At 39.9% G+C, this 20,148-nt stretch overlaps 1 protein-coding gene across 3 annotated transcripts in view; it reads left to right on the top strand.

Annotated features, from left to right (window-relative positions):
• pld1a (phospholipase D1a) overlaps window positions 1–20,148 on the top strand; it is a 76,240-nt gene that overhangs the window by 27,633 nt on the left and 28,459 nt on the right. For 2 of the 3 annotated variants that reach the window (XM_057859351.1, XM_057859350.1), the window contains exons 4-13: window positions 871–1,013; window positions 3,208–3,319; window positions 7,816–7,881; window positions 8,062–8,120; window positions 11,204–11,296; window positions 12,832–12,984; window positions 13,081–13,230; window positions 13,737–13,820; window positions 13,893–13,974; window positions 15,595–15,705. In XM_057859351.1, the coding sequence (XP_057715334.1) occupies window positions 871–1,013; window positions 3,208–3,319; window positions 7,816–7,881; window positions 8,062–8,120; window positions 11,204–11,296; window positions 12,832–12,984; window positions 13,081–13,230; window positions 13,737–13,820; window positions 13,893–13,974; window positions 15,595–15,705 (1,053 nt within the window). The remainder of the gene's footprint in view (window positions 1–870; window positions 1,014–3,207; window positions 3,320–7,815; window positions 7,882–8,061; window positions 8,121–11,203; window positions 11,297–12,831; window positions 12,985–13,080; window positions 13,231–13,736; window positions 13,821–13,892; window positions 13,975–15,594; window positions 15,706–20,148) is intronic. The other variant, XM_057859352.1, reaches the window with a different exon arrangement.

The raw sequence follows: 20,148 nt of genomic DNA, 5'->3' as shown, positions 1-20,148 counted from the left end.
TGGCATCTTACCGAGAAGCAATGCAACAATACTGTTCTATGGCGGACTTCCCTCGCACTTCTCAGTGTGACGTAATTTCTGAAGATTTAGAAAGATTGCCGAAGAAAAGCATTGTCAAGGGCGTTGCTATGGGTTAAACAAAGAATCTGGAAGGGTTGCGTTAAAAAAAAAAACGAAAATATGCTTAGAATTGTTTAGCCATTCATATTATTCAAAAACATGGTTGGCCAACCTTACTTCACATTTGGTCTTTAAAGCAGTAGACTTCCCTGGAAGGCTGTTGTAGCGAACCTTCCAAGTGTACTTACATAAATTAACTTATTATCTAAAATACTCCTAAATCGGCAAAATCTTGACTTGAATCCATCTTTAAAATAGTTTTAAAACTTTCACATGTTGAAAGTAGACAGAAGGAAAAATATGGAATAACGTGAGCAATTTTAACAACTTTAACGGTTGATTCACAACATTAAATTAATTGAATGTAGTTTAAAACTGCTGATACAGAATGGAGACTTTAGTATTTTCTTTACTGTTTTGAACTGTTAACTTGATACTGGAATAGTCGTTTGTTTAAGCCTGAGAGGCTTTTTGTACAATTTTTGTAACTAATGTACGAAACATTAAAAGCAGCTAATAGCTTTTGGGGGCTGGGGGTGTCATTAATAACTGATTTATAATTGAATCGTAGCCTCTGAATCGTAATTGTAATCGAATTGTTAGGTGCTCAAAGATTCCCACCTCTAGTACCCAGAGATTTCCACCCCTAATAAGTGCATTCCAATTTTTTCCCCACTTATTTTCTAGGTAACTGTTTTAAATTACAATGATAATCCCGAAAGTCATATCCCAAAAATTTCCCCCATGCAGAGCCTGCCCGCCGTGTTTAAGATTGAGATGAAGCACGGCGAGTTCACGTGGACGGTGAAGAGGAAAGAGAAGCACTTTATGGAGCTGCACCGAGAGCTGAGGACTTACAAGACCTTCATGAGGATACCGCTACCATCGCGCAGGTCGGCCATCGTATTACAAGTATAACGGTTAACAATCCTGTAAGATTTAACTAAACGAGGATCCTTACAAAATACAGGCATGAAAATGTCTCACCTTTCAGCGAAATTCGCTGTTTTGAAGTCGAAAAGGGTGACCTACGTGAATTGTGTAGATTTTATTTAATTATTATTATTATTATCATGTGATTAATTTAGTACGTAAACTGAGCACTTCAGAAATCGGTCCTTTAAAAAAGTGACACTTGGACAGTCAGCAAATCCTTCTGGCTACTTCGCTGGCAAGAACCAATCATAGGCCCAAACTGTGTTCCATTAATCCAATCGCGCGCACTCTACACGTGTACATGGAGTGCTTGGAGAGCCTTTGGTTGCATTGCAAAGCTGCGAAAACACAAAGCAGGCCTTATCCAAGCTGGGGCAGACCAGAGCGCAGCATACACGCTTGCCTGTATTTGCCAATAGATTGAATTTGGTGAGTAATGGTTTCAGTCGTTTTCATATTGTGCGATATAATAAAGTTATTGCTGTTCTTTGCAACATGCCTTGAACGCTGCCAGAGCTAGCCAAATCTCCCGTGAAAAAATAGCTCCCGTTAAGTTAGCGTCAAGCTTGTGTATTTAGCGGTAATATAAACGAAGAAACACTCTGTTGAGTCAAATTAAGCGGTATGCTCTTTGATGGAGGGGGGCGCCTCGCATTGATCCCGTCGTCCGCCTGTGACGCTTTATTTTCGGCTGGGACTTGAGCTGACGGCCGGTGCCGGCACAACACCGGCCCGACGAGTGGTGGGAATGATTCTTGCTTCTTAAAGCTTTTCAGAAATACAGTGATCCCTCGTTTCTCACGGTTGATGGGGACCAGAACCCACCGCAAAAAGTGAAAACCGCGAAGTAGCCCCCCACCCCCCATTTTTTGTGCGTGTTTAATGTATTTATTCAGATTTAACATTGGAAAAAGGATACATATATAAGACATATTTTTTCACTTTTTCCCCAAAGTATCATAGTACAGTAAAGTACAGTGTTTTTTGGGATTAAAAATATATATTTTGATTGAAGCAACTTTTTTTTTGATTGAATAATAAAGACACAAATCTACCTCCATAGTTACTGAGAGAGAAAGAAATTAAGCTTTAAAAATAATAGCCGCTGGAGAGATTTTTTCAAAAAAATTTATATTTCATTACATAGACTTGCCTCGTAAGAAAGAAGATTGAGGGATAAAAAACAGGAGTTGGATGAGTCTGCTAAAGGCAGTGGATGCCTCATCAGCTGGGTGAATAGCACACTTGGTAAGAATAAGTTAGCAAGGATAGTCTGGTATAACATACAATTATAAACTCAAATGCAATGTTATTTTTAAACTAAGATTTTATGTCATTGCTTTATTAATTATTAGGTGCTAGAGTTGTCAAATATGGATAATAATGAAATAGTTTTGAGGAAACTGTGCTGTTGGTGGCTCAGTGACCATCTGATGTGGTTTGTTCTCAGATGAACAAGTTGAGAAAGGAAGTTGATGTAGAGGTTGAAGAAAGAGACAGTGACTGAGTCAAAGCCAGAAAGTGTTGATGACAGTGTTGATTTCTATTCACTGTTGCCCCCTCCCAATTAAAGTATGTCACAGTCACCGCCAATTATAATCTAAAGCTGGTTAAAATTGAAGTTATGTTGATGTAAGGTGTATTAAATACTTGTTCATGTGCCCCTTTTGATCTACGAGTACCCGCCCCTCCACCGTTCTCTGCACGGCCCTGCTGAAACACAGTGTGGGTCGACAGAGCTCAATATTTTGTTGGGTTGTACAGTGTACTGGAACATATTTCCTCCACACCCTTCTCACCTTTTTAACCCCTGACCCATTTTCATGCCTGAAAATAGTTAATGCATTTTCTGAATTATATCTGATTCATTTTAGTTGGTTCAGGCAGTCAAAATGGATAATTTTCATTTAAATGTGCAAACCTGCAATTATTCTTTTCCACAATTTGTGGTCTGGCTCCCTGGGAAAAAACAACATAGTGTTGTTGACTGAACTTTATTGCACCTTTTTCACAAACTGACTCACTTTGCTATTGTTTCGTCATCGTTGAATTAGCCTGCATAAACACCTGCCGGGTTACTCCGTGGACCTCAACAATGCTTTGAATGAGCAAATAAAATGGATACTCACTGGTCTTGTCCTTGTGTCACAGTCACACTGTTAAAAGGAGGACGGTAAGGAAGAGCGAGGTGAGGGAAATGCCGTCATTGCCCAGGGGCGGAGGTGACGAGCTGGTGCGGGACGAGCAGGTCTCCAGTCGGCGGGTATGTCAAAAATCAACTAAGACATTTCGTCACCGTTACTGCAGTGTTTGTGTGTGCAATGACAATAAAAGGACATTTGAATCTAAACATAATTGATGAGTGCACTCGTCCACATTTGGATGACAGCTGGGTGATCTGGTCCAGAACAATAAACAGTGGGATTTTTTTCCCCACATTTTTTTCAAAACTGGTAATTGTAAAGAATCTGCAATGAAAACATAAGAAACTAGAGAGTAGTTCAACTTTTTTTTTTTTTTTTTTTTTTACATATGAAGTACAGCGCTGGCCAAAAGTACTGGCACCCCTGCAATTCTGTCAGATAATGCTCAATTTCTCCCAGAAAATGATTGCAATTACAAATTCTTTGGTCGTAATATCTTCATTGATTTAGCTTGCAATGATTTTTTTTTTTTTTAAATCCTTATAATTTTACCGTATTTTTCGGACTACAAGTCTCACCTGAGTATAAGTCGCACCAGCCATAAAATGCCCAACGAAGAGAAAAAAAATATAAGTCAAACCGGAGTATAAGTCGCATTTTGGGGGACATTTACTTAATAAAATCCAACACATAGAGCAGATCTGTCATCTTGAAAGGCAATTTAATATAAAAATACAATAGAGAACAACATGCTGAATAAGTGTACAGTGCATGAACAACGAAACGTGGATATACTGTCCTCACCAGGACGCTACGGCTCGGTCCTGGCTATGCAGCGAGCTAAACTCCCAAATGACGAGGCTGGACGTCCGTATAATTTGCAGAATCAATTTTGTCCTCGTGACCAAACAGGTTCGCATCAACGTAAATAAATGATGATTAGGTGCTGTTCCAGCAATGACACAAACTGTTAGCATGCGTTCGCTAGCATTAGCACATCGTTCAAACAACCACACAACTGGCTTTTAGTGTCCGATCGCAGGGGGAAAACACAACAACAACAACGTAAAAGATGATATAGAGCCTACCCACGTACCACGTGCTCGCTGTATGGTTCCGCCCACTTGTCCGTCAAAACATAGTGTTAACCTGTTACGGCTACGTACATTTCTCCTATTTACGGCGTGTTTTTCTGCTCCTTAACATTAATAATCAAAATGGTGAAGGCGTGTGTGGCTGTTGGTTGCACTAACAGAGAAGATGGAAGGAGAGACTTGAAGTTTTACCGTATTCCGAGGGATCCAAAGAGGAGAGCGAAATGGACGGCTGCAATTCGACGTGAAAACTGGACACCAAAAAATCACCGCAGACTATGTAGTAGTCATTTTATATCCGGTAAGATGCATTTAATATATATTTAGAGGGTTTTGGCCTGACAACCACAATTAAGATCATTGCTAGGCTAATCGCCGACAACATACGACGTAGTACGACATAGTTTCAAATTCAAGATGTTTGTGACTTCCCTTTCTTCCACCATCGTTATTTTTTGAATAATATTTAGCTGGTACCAAGTGAAAGAAACTGGCCTCGTCTACGGGGCTGACAAATAACCACAATTAAGATCATTGCGAGGCTAATCGCCGACAACATATGACGTAGTACGACGTAGTTTCAAATTCAAGATGTTTGTGACTTCCCTTTCTTCCACCATCGTTATTTTTTGAATAATATTTAGCTGGTACCAAGTGAAAGAAACTGGCCTCGTCTACGGGGCTGACAAATAACCACAATTAAGATCATTGCTAGGCTAATCGCCGACAACATACACGTATGTATGTAGTGAGAGTGCTATCGCTAAACCATATAAACATTAAAAGCCTTAACTCCATTGACAAACGACATGAAATACATTAGACTTGACAGTGGATGTTAGCAATAACAAAAGATTTTGAATTGAAAATTTTGTAACTCACCTTTCCAAGATTCCTGCCAAATTTTTGTGGACGAGGACCTGTTTCACCCAACCAGCAACGAAGTATTTATAAGCCTCCAAGCTCTTGAAGTTTTTCATATTTTCGTGAGAATAGGCTGATTTAGTGTGGACAAGATAATTGTAAATATCTGCGTAGCAGATGTCAGGCAGACAGGGCGAAGACAGTGGGTCGAAAAACATCGATTTGGGCATCAAATATGGATCTGGCGACTGTATAGAACGAAGCTTTTCCTCATAACGCCTTTTATCCAACAGATCCAGTGAGTTAGCGGCATCAGAAAGCACCGGGTCTTCCATGAAATGCATTTTAAATTCCGCCATCAATTGAAAACAATGCTAATACAGAGTCAAAATGACGGACAAGTGGGCGGAACCATACAGTGAGCACGTGGTACGTGGGTAGGCTCTATACACAGGCATTGCCTCTAGAGATATTTTTCAAGCATATACAATGAACGTACGTAGGTTCACAGCCGTGTTTCTCTCTCGCTAACTCTCACACTCACTCAAGCTGCGTAGCTGTCCTTCTTCTTCTGGCGTGTGAGCGGTCTTCTTCACGTAACCAAGTGCGAGTGCATCCTCACGTGGGCGTGAAAGCGCCACAAACTAAATGCATGCATTTCAATATAAAAAAGTCCATTATACAATTGAACACACATTGCCAAAGGCAGAACGCGAACGTGGCCATAGCTATTTAGAGTTATTCAGATAACTAAAGCAAAAAGAACATGCTCACAAGTTTACCAAACCATCAGTGTCACTCCAAAACACCAAAATAACTTGTGAAATGATATCGTAATGTGTTAATAATTTCACACATAAGACGCTCCTGAGTATAAGTCGCACCCCCAGCCAAACTATGGGGAAAAAAAAAAAAAAAAAGTGACTTATAGTCCGAAAAATACAGTACACAAAACTCCAAACGGGGCCGGACAAAAGTATTGGCACTCTTTGAAAAATCATGTGATGCTTATCTAATTTGTGTAGTTAACAGCACCTGTTACTTACCTGTGTCACATAACAGGTGGTGGCAATACTGTAACTAAATGACACTTGCAGCCAGCTAAAATGAATTAAAGTTGACTCAACCTCTGTCCTGTGTCCTTGTGTGTACAACATTGAGCATGGAAAAAAAAGAAGACCAAAGAACTGCCTAAGGAAGAAACAAAATTGTGAGGAAGCATGGGCAATCTTAACACTACAAGTCCATCTCCAAAGACCTCAATGTTCCTGTTTCTACTGTGCGTAGTGTCATCAATAAGTGTAAAGCCCATGGCACTGCAGCCAACCTCCCTAGATGTGGACAGAAAAGAAAAATTGACGAGAGATTTCAACGAAAGATTGTGTGGATTGTGGCTAAAGAACCTCGACTAGCATACAGACAATTTCAAGCTGTCCTGCAGTCCGAGGGTACAACAGTGTTAACCCGTAATATCTGAATGAAAAGGGACTCTAGGGTTGGATACCCAGGAAGAGCCCACTTCTGACCCAGAGACATAAAAAGCCAGGTTGGAGTTTGCCAAAACTTGCCTGAGAAAGCCAAAAACATTTTGGATGGTTTGGAAGTAGCTTTTTGTGAAAAGGCATCAACATAGAGTTTACAGGAAAAAAACGAGGCCTTCAAAGAAAAGAACACTGTCCCCACAGTCAAACATGGTGGAGGTTCTCTGATGTTTCGGGGTTGCTTTGCTACCTCTGGCACTGGACTGCTTGACCGTGTGCATGGCATTATGAAGTCTGAAGACTACCAACAAATTTTTCAGCATAATGTAGGGCCTAGTGTGAAAAAGCTGGGTCTCCCTCAGAGGTCATCCGTCTTCCAGCAGGACAATGACCCAAAACACACTTCAAACAGCACAAGAAATTTGGTTTGAGAGATAACACTGGAGACTTCTAAAGTGGCCAGCAATGAGTCCAGACCTGAATCCCATAGAACACCTGTGAAGAGATCTGAAAATGACAGTTTGGAGAAGGCACCCTTCAAGTCTCAGAGACCTGGAGCAGTTGGCCAAAGAAGAATGGTCTAAAATTCCAGCAGAGCATTGTAAGAAACTCAATGAGGGATACAGGAAGCGGTTGTTCGCAGTTATTTTGTCTAAAGGTTGTACTACCAAGTATTAGGCTGAGGGTGCCAATACTTTTGTCCGGCCCATTTTTGGAGTTTTTTGTAAAATGATAATGATTTTTTTTACCCATTCTCTTCTATGTTTTTCATTGCAAGCAAAATAAATGAAGATATTACTACCAAAGCAATTGCAATGCTTTTCTAGGAGAAATTGAGCATTATCTGACAGAATTGCAGGGGTGCCAATACTTTTGGCCACTACTGTAAATGTTAACATAAAATTAGAAGCACTGAATTCTTCTCACATCCCTAGTTTACATATAATACCGTACAGTTTTAGGGGGTTTATATATAAATGATGAAGATTGATGTATAAAAAAAGGATCCAAGAAGCCATATCTCTGCACAATTGCTGCTTTAATGACAAAAAACAAAAGTTTACATAAAAAAAAAACATAACAATCGCACATCCTGTAATAGAACTATTGCACATGCGCACGTTGCGATTTTCTCTGTAGTACAATTTTGTCGCATGTCCGTGTGTGTTTTTCCAGAGACAATTGGAGGACTATTTGAACAAGCTGCTAAAGATGGCCTTGTACCGCAAATATCACCACACTGTGAGTATTCCATCATATCAGCAAGTGGACACGGGCTGCCATCGCTTGTATTAGTAATGTTCACACTTGTTTTGTCATTTGATGAGCGTATTGGGTGCCATATTAAAAGGAACGTTTAACACATAAGCAGGACTCCAACTGCCACGCAGTGTGATACTGTCATCTCTTGTCTTTTGTCAGATGGAGTTCATTGACGTCAGCCAGCTGTCCTTCATTCACGACCTGGGACCCAAAGGACTGTGTGTGCTTTGCTTTCTTTACTCACTGGAATCAATTGTTAAATAAGATTGTTGGAAGATTTTTCAAATTAATGCTAGTTTTGTTTACCTTTGTAAACCATAATTTTCAATATTTCATACCTAGGTATTGTGTTTGTATTAATTTTAATGTTTGTTAGCAAGCAATTATATTCTGATTGACTTGAGTGATGTTTTTTTAAAGTAAGATTAGATATTAGATTTTTATTTCTATTTATTTATTGAGCTATTTTGTTATCCAGCCCTTTTTTATTATAATGGCATTTTTCTTATCATTTGTATGCTGATATTTAACAATAACAAGTATATTTTAACAATATACTTTTGTAGGTAGTATTTTTTGGACCATTCTGATGTATTCCCATTCCTGGATTCCATTAAAATGTTATCACTGTTTGTCAATCTTATAGTTTAAAATGTTTTCATAGATTGACCGATATATTGGGCCGATATTTGGAAATTTAACGTATATTGGTATCAGCCTTTTTTTTTTTTAAATCCGACATGCCGATACAGTGCCTTGCAAAAGTATTCGGCCCCCTTGAACCTTGCAACCTTTCACCACATTTCAGGCTTCAAACATAAAGATATGAAATCTAATTTTTTTGTCAAGAATCAATAACAAGTGGGACACAATCGTGAAGTGGAACAACATTTATTGGATAATTTAAACTTTTTTAACAAATAAAAAACTGAAAAGTGGGGCGTGCAATATTATTCGGCCCCTTTACTTTCAGTGCAGCAAACTCACTCTAGAAGTTCAGTGAGGATCTCTGAATGATCCAATGTTGTCCTAAATGACCGATGATGATAAATAGAATCCACCTGTGTGTAATCAAGTCTCCGAATAAATGCACCTGCTCTGTGATAGTCTCAGGGTTCTGTTTAAAGTGCAGAGAGCATTATGAAAACCAAGGAACACACTAGGCAGGTCCGAGATAATGTTGTGGAGAAGTTTAAAGCCGGATTTGGATACAAAAAGATTTCCCAAGCTTTAAACATCTCAAGGAGCACTGTGCAAGCCATCATATTGAAATGGAAGGAGCATCAGACCATTGCAAATCTACCAAGACCCGGCCGTCCTTCCAAACTTTCTTCTCAAACAAGGAGAAAACTGATCAGAGATGCAGCCAAGAGGCCCATGATCACTCTGGATGAACTGCAGAGATCTACAGCTGAGGTGGGAGAGTCTGTCCATAGGACAACAATCAGTCATACACTGCTTAAATCTGGCCTGTATGGAAGAGTGGCAAGAAGAAAGCCCTTTCTCAAAGATATCCATAAAAAGTCTCGTTTAAAGTTTGCCACAAACCACCTGGGAGACACACCAAACATGTGGAAGAAGGTGCTCTGGTCAGATGAAACCAAAATTGAACTTTTTGGCCACAATGCAAAACGATATGTTTGGCGTAAAAGCAACACAGCTCATCACCCTGAACACACCATCCCCACTGTCAAACATGGTGGTGGCAGCATCATGGTTTGGGCCTGCTTTTCTTCAACAGGGACTGGGAAGATGGTTAAAATTGACGGGAAGATGGATGCAGCCTAATACAGGAACATTCTGGAAGAAAACCTGTTGGTATCTGCACAAGACCTGAGACTGGGACGGAGATTTATCTTCCAACAGGACAATGATCCAAAACATAAAGCCAAATCTACAATGGAATGGTTCAAAAATAAACGTATCCAGGTGTTAGAATGGCCAAGTCAAAGTCCAGACCTGAATCCAATCGAGAATCTGTGGAAAGAGCTGAAGACTGCTGTTCACAAACACTCTCCATCCAACCTCACTGAGCTCGAGCTGTTTTGCAAGGAAGAATGGGCAAGAATGTCAGTCTCTCGATGTGCAAAACTGATAGAAACATACACCAAGCGACTTGCAGCTGTAATTGGAGCAAAAGGTGGCGCTACAAAGTATTAACGCAAGGGGGCCGAATAATATTGCACGCCCCACTTTTCAGTTTTTTACGATTGTGTCCCACTTGTTGTTGATTCTTGACAAAAAATTTAAATTTTATATCTTTATGTTTGAAGCCTGAAATGTGGCGAAAGGTTGCAAGGTTCAAGGGGGCCGAATACTTTTGCAAGGCACTGTATATAAGTCAATTCAAAACTATGGATAGGCACTAAGGATTGCGCCATTTTTCAGAGGATCGGAATCTGGTGGAAATTATCTGGTTTTTAATAAAAAAAAAAAAAAAAGTTTTTCTGATTCATGCTCGTACAGCCTCACTCTCTGTCCTGCTGCTTTTCTTGGTCAGCAGTGCACTGAGAGTTTCTCTTGTTAAAGTAAACGATGATTGACAGGCGTTGAAACTTTGATCTTGCTGGAGAAGCTTGGCAGCGCCATCTTCAAAGACTCAATGTGTCAATCATTGTTTAACTTGTTAAACACTAGTATTCTCATTGTGTGTGTGTGTGTGTGTGTGTGTGTGTGTGTGTGTGTGTGTGTGTGTGCTCGCGGCTGTTCTCAGCACTGAGCAGATTTGACTGGACTCAACTCAATGAAGCATTTAATAAAGACAAGCATTTATCTACGTTATTCTTGTTTACAAGTAAAACACATTATGAAGGTGGCACGGTGGGACAGTAACATGCTTTTTTTTTTTTCCCCCTGGAACAACACTGTTTTTCCGGAGAGCTATTTATTTAACCTTTTATTCAACGTTATAAGAGATGTTTCTGAGTCTCGGAAATTCTGGCACATCTGGAGCTATTGCTTTTTATTTGTGTGATTCAATAAACATACTTTAGGCATTTCGATGAAGTTCAGTGTTTGTTTGCATTATTCCAAATTTTTACGCAAATACATTTACTGCAAATGAAAATCGGCTCCAAAAATCAGTTATCGACCTACTACTAATAATCGGTATTGGTCCTGAAAAACCTCATATCGGTCGATCTCTAGTATTTTTATGTTCTTTCTTTTCGTCTTTATTTTTATTTTAATTTTTATTTGACCGGAAAATTTCTGATCCTAACCAACAGTACATTTATTGCTCCTTACACTGAACATGTTATTTTAATGTGTGCTGTTCTGACTGCCTGCCTGTGTGTCTTAGGGAAGGAATGATCTACAAGCGCTCCGGGGGCCATCGTATCCCCGGCATGAACTGCTGTGGTCACACACAAGCATGCTACCGCTGGTCCAAACGGTTTGTGCTTCTCCTTTTGTCCAAAGATTAGTTTGTTAACTGTTCAGTGTGCAAATTCATGCAAAAAGCTATTTCTGTATTGTTAGTACCCTAATTTTGTGACGATAAGGCGCACCTGACAAAAGCCGCCACCCACCAAATTTGACACGAAAAAACAGCATTTGTTCATAGATAAGCTGCTGGACTATAACTCGCAGCTGTCCTCACTGTATCATGGGATATTTACACCAAAAAATATTAACCGGGAACACTTTGACAGCAGCATCATGAGACCAAATGAACCCCATAAAGCTTTGCAGCTATAGGTTCAAAGCTTCATTGCTTTTAGAAGATTCATTTGGCCATCACTACTCCCTTGGGGGAGACAGTCAACCTCTGTTGGCACCATCTGTCAACACCGTTGTCGTTCAACATACCTCCTAGCATGCATTGCAGCGCTAAATATGCAAATTACAATCAAAATTCATGTTCTGTGCTAATTATTTATTCACTTGGTGTTCTAGTTTTATTAATTGCTACTTATGGTATTTGGAAACATTTTATTTGACAGTCACGCCATAGGACTGTCATAAGACCATCATAACTATGACATGACACTCCAATGAGGATTAATGAATGCTTATTACAGATGTCATTTTGTATCATCGGGCAAATTATCTTACTTTTGAATGGATGTAAAAGATCCAAGCTGGACATAAATGGAGTTAGTGACATGATTTGCTGAAGGACACTAAATGAAAACCGTGGTAAGCATTTATTAATGCCCATGATAGTTTCATGTCGTAATTATGACTGTGTTATGGCAGTCTTATATTACACCGCTGTCAAATAGAGTGTTACCAATGTTACCAATTGACCCAAATATTGCACTATAAGCAGTAGGATCCAAAAAAAGGGGGAAAAAGTAGCGGCTTATAGTCCGAAAATTACAGTAGACGCTGTACAATCAATGGCTTATTTATTTATTTATTTTAATTTCCGCCAGTAGGTGAAACATATTGAAGGTGGAGGTTATGTATTCATTTCCGTATGTATGTTTGTGTTCAAGATAGCTCAAGAACAAAGGGATTATTATAAAACTTGCATCAAAGGTCACAGAGGTCAGAAAAGGAATTTTGTGATAACTTGATAACGGATTCGCCTATTTAATTTAAATTTGCAGATAGGTGATGAGAAAAAAGCTCGAAGGTCACTAAGGTCAGAAATATGGTTGCTCTTAGTTTCATTTTTAAATTTTTTAAAATTTTAGTTTTTTATCCTCTGCGTCTCATCCAATGTTCTTGCTGCCTCCTTCTCTTTATCACAGCCAAATGATTATGTGAGCATTTTTACAATGTATTGCAAGAACACACGCACCAATAATCCCACACATTTGGAAAGCTCTGTCAAGCCTCCTACGGCTCCATGATGATTTGCTTCCCACGGTCCGACGCTTCCCAAAAACAACAAAGCAACACAAAAAAGTCTATCGGGGAAAAAAAGTAGTACACAAATCCACACATGATGATGATAGGTGTGTTTGCGTCACATGCTAGGTGGCTTGTAGTGAAGGACTCGTTCCTGCTGTACATGAAGCCTGACTCGGGTGCAATCTCCTTTGTGCTGCTGGTCGACAAAGAGTTTAGCATCAAGATGGACTCCAAAGACACCGAAACCAGGCACGGGGTCAGAATTGACAGTCTTTCCAGGTGAGTGATGAGATACTGATGAAAAGCGTGATGAAAGACAATTCCAGCACCCAAAAAGAGTTAACTCTGCACTTTCTGAAAAATTGGTACTTTTAGGACTCTGGTGTTCAAATGCAGCAGCTACAGACACGCCCGTTGGTGGGGTCAGAGCATCGAGAGCTTTGTCAGGAATCATGGAAAAGCCTTCCTGCGAGATCACCGCTTTGGCTCGTTTGCGCAGGAGCAGGAAAACATTCCTGCCAAATGGTCAGTGCAAACACGCAAGGCTGTTATTGATGGTAATCGACGTCCAATTCATTTGGACTAGGAGGGTTGGCAGCAATCAAACAGTAGATGGTCACGAGCTTGGTGACCGAATTTAAAATTTTTATATTTTTTGTGGGGTTCATGCTGGAGGACCGAATCGGCCCTCCTCCTCGGCAGTGATTTAAACAGAAAGTGACCTGTAAATGCCCTAAAATGAACAAAAAGTGAACTGTAAGCGCCCCAACGATATATCGATTCTTGACAGGAGCATATCGATAAACTTTTGGGATACAAAGTATCACGATGTATCACCATTTCGATATTTTGTCACACTCCTAATTTAAGGAAAAAAAAAAAAAAAAAAAAGACTACAAATACGATACAAAAATAAAGTTTATTTACTCTCAGGAGGCTCAAAATAAGAGCATTTGGACCATTCTAAGTTCAAACGGATTGGACATCTATTGCAGTCGAATGCAGCTAATGACGGAATAATGACTATGCAGGTACGTGAATGGAAAAGCTTACATGGAGGACTTGGCTGATGCTTTGGAGGAGGCTAGAGAGGAAATCTTCATCACTGACTGGTGGTGAGTCACTCAGGCGCTTATTTGCACACGCTAACGTTCAGCATGAAGTGTAATGGTGCTTAATTTGCATAGGCTGAGTCCAGAGATCTTCCTTAAGAGACCTGTAGTAGAGGGAAACCGCTGGAGGCTGGACTGCATCCTCAAAAGAAAAGCTGTGAGTGAAGAAAAGTGAAGTAAAGAGTCGATGGGATGCATTTTCTAACCGTTTCTTGGTTGGGGAAAAGCGTAGATTCATTCAAGAAGAAACTAGTACAGTGGTACCTTGACATACGATCGCTTCGACATCCGAAGTAAAAATTGACTCGCCATTTGTTTCTTCATCCGACGACATGCTCAAAATACGACGACATGACAGCACCGCAAACGAACGCACGGCGGATTTTCTTGTGTGAGAAATCAACACAGGTTTCAAAAAAGTTGGTACAGTTGGTGAAACGAGGAAAAAGTGATGCTTACCTTGGAAATCAAGATGCAAATTATAGCAAAATATGAGCGTGGGGTGCACATCCGTGAACTGGTTCAACAATACAGCTCCACGGTCCTCTTCCGACCACCGTTCAACAGTCTTTATAAGTTAAGATGACATTTATAATTGTGTTAACATCACCAAGGAAATCGCAAGCTTCGTCGAGTTTTTATCATTTATTTAAGAAGTTCTCCAACACAAAACGCCTATTGTCCGCTGCAGTTGACTGTGTTCTCAAGAAAACGAAAGTGTTATCTCTACAGTACCGACCTATCTCACTGTGACTTCAGCCCCGCGGTGCGTTCAGGTACAGCAAAAAGTGTCCGCCACATTAGAATCCGATTCATTACATTATTTACAGGAATACCGTATTGGCCAGAATATAAGACGGTGTTTTTTTGCATTGAAATAGGACTTAAAAAGGGGGTCGTCTTATATTCGCGGTTTAGACATTATACTCATTCACGACGCTAGATGGCGCCAGATATCATTGAAGCGATGTTCTGTCATGACAGATCTCAGCTACTCTCAAGTTTAACCAGTTTGCATGATTTTATTGCAATGTTTTTCCGTATTCAGATTTGTTTCAAGACTACAGTTACAGTTAGACTTCACTTTGATGGTTAATTCAGTTATTGCAATTTTGTTGATTCATCACAATAGATTGGTTTATTTACATTTCAAAAACCGGAAGCCATTCATTTACGAATGTGATAGCACTTTAGTTTACATATTTAAATGTTCAGATATTAAGATTTGAATGAGGCAAAATAACATGCTTCTTCTCTCAAATATATTGTTATAATTGTTTCAGATGTACTGTAATTATTTTCTGTATAAAAATTAATTTGGTGTTCAAAAAGTCTTTTTCAAACTTGAGTCTTCAAAAAGAGGGAGTCGTCTTATATTTGGGCCAATATGGTAATTATTAATTGTTATTATATTATTCACATTTTTATTTGTAACTTATTTGTTTTGCTATGTTTAATTGCCATTTGTAATAGTACCAGCAGTGTTTTTTTTAAGGATTTATTGTAGGTTTTTGGGCTGTGGCACTAATTAATGGAATTATAATATATTCCTATGGGAAAATCCTGCTCGACATACGACCATTTCGACTTACAAACAAGGTCCTGGAACGACTTGACTTCATATGTAGAGGTACCACTGTATTTGTACAGCAAAAATTTGGATAAGGGAGAAAAGGTCACTTAAAAATATTTTTCTTTCCAAAAGTACAAATTCTTTACAAAGTACTTATTTGTCAAGAAAAAAAATTATTAACCATATTTATGTATGTACTGGCAGCAACAAGGAGTGCGTATATTTGTGATGCTGTATAAGGAGGTGGAGCTGGCGTTGGGCATTAACTCAGGCTACAGCAAGAGAACTCTAATGCACTTGCACCCCAACATCAAGGTAGGTTTACCCATCAAATTGAGTGTACAGTGATCCCTCACTACTTTGTGCTTCAAACTTTGCCCCCACCGTCCATAAATTCAGTATTTTATAGAGATGTCCCAATCATGTATAGCCTCTCACTCTCCCTCCTGCTGCTTTTCTTGCTCACCAGGCAGCTGGAGTTTCCTTGTTAAAGTTAACATTGAGTGACAGGGGTGCTGCTCGGATCTTGCCAGAGAAGCTTGGTATTGCTATCTTCAAAGCCGAAGATTTGCCAAACATTGTGTAGCTTGTTAAACACTAACGGTAGTGTGCTGTGACAACCTCATTGTATAAAACAGAGGTCGGGAACCTACGTCTCACGAGCCATTTCTGGCTCTTTTGATGAGCTCTCCGCCAAACCGTAATTTTTAATGTCGAACGGGCCGGCTTATTTGACATGAACGAGCTGTGATGAGCTGATGGTCCATTCACACATTTTTTTTGGACCTTAAGCATACGTCGCAATAATATGCTTCAATTTAATGCCCATTGCTGGTCCTCCTGTCATGAATGGCACGGAGCTGGGCGTAAGTACAGAGCTCGTCTTGCGTTTAAAATCTCTGGCCCCTCCCAACACAATGCCGAGCAATTTGGAGTATATAAAAATGTGTAGGGGAAAATTAAACCACGGAAGTGGACTGCGTGTTACCTCAAGTCATAGATGTGCGCAATCAGTTTGACTTCCATGAGTTTTTCGCCTGTCAAAATTGTCGCGTTCCCAGAATTCGGTTTTACACTTCCAAGAAATATATGCAGTGCCACACCATGATTCTATTTATTGTTTTCCAAGTGGTGAGTGCGCAACGATTGTAACATATAAACTAACGATGTCTGGCTTTCGTTGTTGTTTTCTAAAGATTTATTTCAATCACAACTCAGCGACTGCTCGTAAAATCAGAGTGTGCCCTCACTATCCCACATGATGCGTTCAAATGCGCTCACGGAAAAAAAAAAACAGCCGACTCGGACAAGCTGGCAACAGAATATGTATATGGCGGAAAACACAGACAAGACTGATTAAGCAGTTTCTGCTCTTGCGCTCCTCTTTAAAAGAAACTGCTGTATTGTAAGACAAAACAACTGTTGTGTTTGATTCATGGCGCATTAAGCCCCCGAAGTATTTTTAATTTGCCCGTTTTACCCTGGAAACCCCCGTTTTCAGACGTTGCGCAACTGTTTTTGTTTCAACCCAGCCATGAAAACATGGCAAGTAATTATATTTATTATTCAAAATGTCTGTCATTTTTAGCTTAGAATCATTTATTGATATCTAATATTTTGTTTAAAAAAAAAAAAAAAACTTAAAAAAAAAATATTCACTCGCATATTTTAAACTTGTAAACAAATTATGTCACAATGAAAAAAATGTCGTCTGTAAAAAAAGTCACGGATATCTAATTATCTACCTCATAACTATCGCTAAATTGTATTTTTTTGATACTGTCGCATTTTCCCCGATATGTTAGATGATACAGTGCCCTCCATAATTATTGGATTTATAATAATTATGTGTTTTTTAGCTTCTAATATTTTTTTTTCCTAAATAATATGGGACCTTAACGGACCTTCACAGTGGGCATGAGGTGCTGTCTACACGCCAACAAGCTGTTTTGGAGGCATGCACGGAGAAAACCTTTCCTCACTCACAATCATAAATGCAAACGTCTGGAGTTCGCCAAGCGGTATTGAGGTTTCAACTGGGACCGTGTGCTTTGGTCAGATGAGACCAAGATTGAGCTTTTTGGCAACAAACACTCTAAGTGGGTCTGGCGTGTCACGAAAGATGCGCATGCTGAAAAGCACCTCATACCCACTGTGAAGTATGGGGGTGGGTCAGTGATGCTGTGGGGCTGTTTCGCTTCCAAAGGCCCTGGGAACCTTGTTAGGGTGCATGGCATCATGAATGCTTTGAAATACCAGGACATTTTAAATCAAAATCTGTTGCCCTCTGCCCGAAAGCTGAAGATGGGTCGTCACTGGGTCTTTCAGCAAGACAATGACCCTAAACATATGGCCAAATCTACACAGAAATGGTTCACCAGACACAAAATCAAGCTCCTCCCATGGCCATCTCAGTCCCCAGACCTCAACCCGATTGAAAACCTGTGGGGTGAGCTGAAGAGGAGAGTACAGAGGAGAGGACCCAGGTCTCTGGATGATTTAGAGAGATTCTGCAAAGAGGAATGGCTGAAGATCCCTCTTTCTGTCCTTTCCCATCTTGTGAAACATTATAAAAGAAGATTAGGTGTTGTTTTGTTGGCAAAAGGGGGTTGTACAAAGTATAAACACCAGTGGTACAAATAATTGTGACACATATTATTTGATGTCAAATAATTATTTCTTTATGTGGGATTTTTTCCCCCACTGAATAAATGCACTTGTATTGAAGGTTGGATTTTTCTCTTTTTTTCCATTAAGGTCCCATATTATTGAGAAAAAAAAAATATTAGAAGCTAAAAAACACATAATTATATAAATCCAATAATTATGGAGGGCACTGTAAATAATTGATCCAAACAAAGAAAAATTGGGGAAAAAAAACATTTAAAAGGGTAAAAATATGAAAAAGAAAATCTCGACCACTCCTTGATGTCTGCGATTTCTGCATCGTGATCCTTGTTATATTACCGTGTTTCACCCATATAATCCCCCAAAAAATCCAGCTGTCGCCATTCACAGTTGTGTCTTGCCACTCAGTGATACATGCGACATGGAGTCTTTGGACTTCGAAACAAGGTAAGTACGCAATAATATCTCGTCAAAGTCATAGCGTCTGTAATTTTGCTCTCGCATGCTCTCACCGCGTGCTGTTTAAAAAACTTTTTTTTTTTTTTAATGCCCTCCTGTCCAAAATCCCCCCCCACCCCCACCCCGAATATTGACATTTTAAGCTTTCCAATGATCTATCACACATGCATATCGGACAATTTTGAAATTTCGCCAAATTGAGGGTCTCAGAGCGGAACTTCAAGTCACCTGAGTGTTTTCCGCCATATGTACGGTATATGGATATACAGTGGGGAGAACAAGTATTTGATCAGTGTATCAAATACTTGTTCTCCCCACTGTATAAAGTACATAGACACACACACACACACGCTGTATTGCTCTCGTGGAGTCATATTTTAAAATATGTTGGAGTTTTTTGGCTCTCTTGGTCAAAAACGTTCCCGACCCCTGGTATAAGACTTACATAATGAGTTGCCACAGCCTCTCGTCAGTACGAGGCTGGTCTCTGCAGCGTGAGTGGATTTGAGTGTACTCGCTCACTGAAGCATTTAACGAAGACAAGCATTTTGCTACGTTATTCTTATTTAAAGTAACACTAGGTAACTTTTCAGCCTTTATAAAATATTTTGATAATATTTGTAATGAAATATTGACAAACAACTAGTTGAATGACACCTCTTTTATATCTTGAGGTGTTCTGTAGCAGTTTCGCTGGCACTAATTAACGTTGAGGAGGGTGGCAGGAACCCTGCCACACACAAAAAAAAAAAAAACTACAAATGTGCTGACTGCTTTACCGCAAACGTCGCTTCCCCCTTTCCCCATTCATTATAAAGATGGAAGTCGATGCTAATGCTTTCACGCGAATTCTGCAAAGATGGCAGAAAGTTTTGCCTGAGGAGGAAAAAGAAAGGGTGGTTACCAGGATATACAGAATAAACATTTTGGCCCAGCTTTTACTCACTGGCGTGACGTCCCCCCCAACTGAACTCGTCAGCGCTGATGAGTTCGGGTGGGGTGGTTAGCCACACGGTTGCTAACCATCATATCCTATTGCTTAGCCACAATTTGATTCACTACCTTATTACTTTTCATCCTCCACACAGGTTTTGAAAACAGAAATGTTGTTTAATCCATCTGCAGGTGACCATCAGAGACAGTAAATGCAACAGTCTTTTTGGCAAGTTGAAATACCGTTTGATCCTTGCTGCTTGCTCCCATGATGCCGCAAATTTCAAGTTTTTTTTTTCTTTTAAATGTCAGGAGTGTGATTTGTTGGTCCAGCTTCTCAGTGCATCAACAAATCTCCGACTGTTTCATATGTAATATTCTGATATAATGTTTTTCGAGGCACCCTGAAGTGCAAGCAACGTTACTCTTGTTTTGGTCACGTGACGCGGGAGTGTGATAGAGAGGCACAGGCTCTATCTATCGCTCCGCACAGCCTGCCGAGAGCCCCAAGCTGTGTTCGTACTGTTAGCTCCATGTGTTAAGAAAGAAACAAAGTTGTCAGCACGTTGTGTGTTCGATACCTTTGTCAACAAAAAGCTAATAACAAGACACTATGCACGATCCGTTTAAGAGACGCTGGGACTGGAGAGCTGTGAGTAGTAGGAGGCGAGGGGGAGATGAGCGAGAAGCAAAACTTCGCGGTCGAATGTGGCGGCAGTCCGCTATTATTTTGTTTTC

The sequence above is a fragment of the Corythoichthys intestinalis genome, chromosome 15, assembly GCF_030265065.1.
Source record: "Corythoichthys intestinalis isolate RoL2023-P3 chromosome 15, ASM3026506v1, whole genome shotgun sequence".
Lineage (NCBI taxonomy): Eukaryota > Metazoa > Chordata > Actinopteri > Syngnathiformes > Syngnathidae > Corythoichthys > Corythoichthys intestinalis.
Note: the sequence above shows the minus strand (reverse complement) of the source record. Positions and strands in the feature narration are given on the sequence as shown.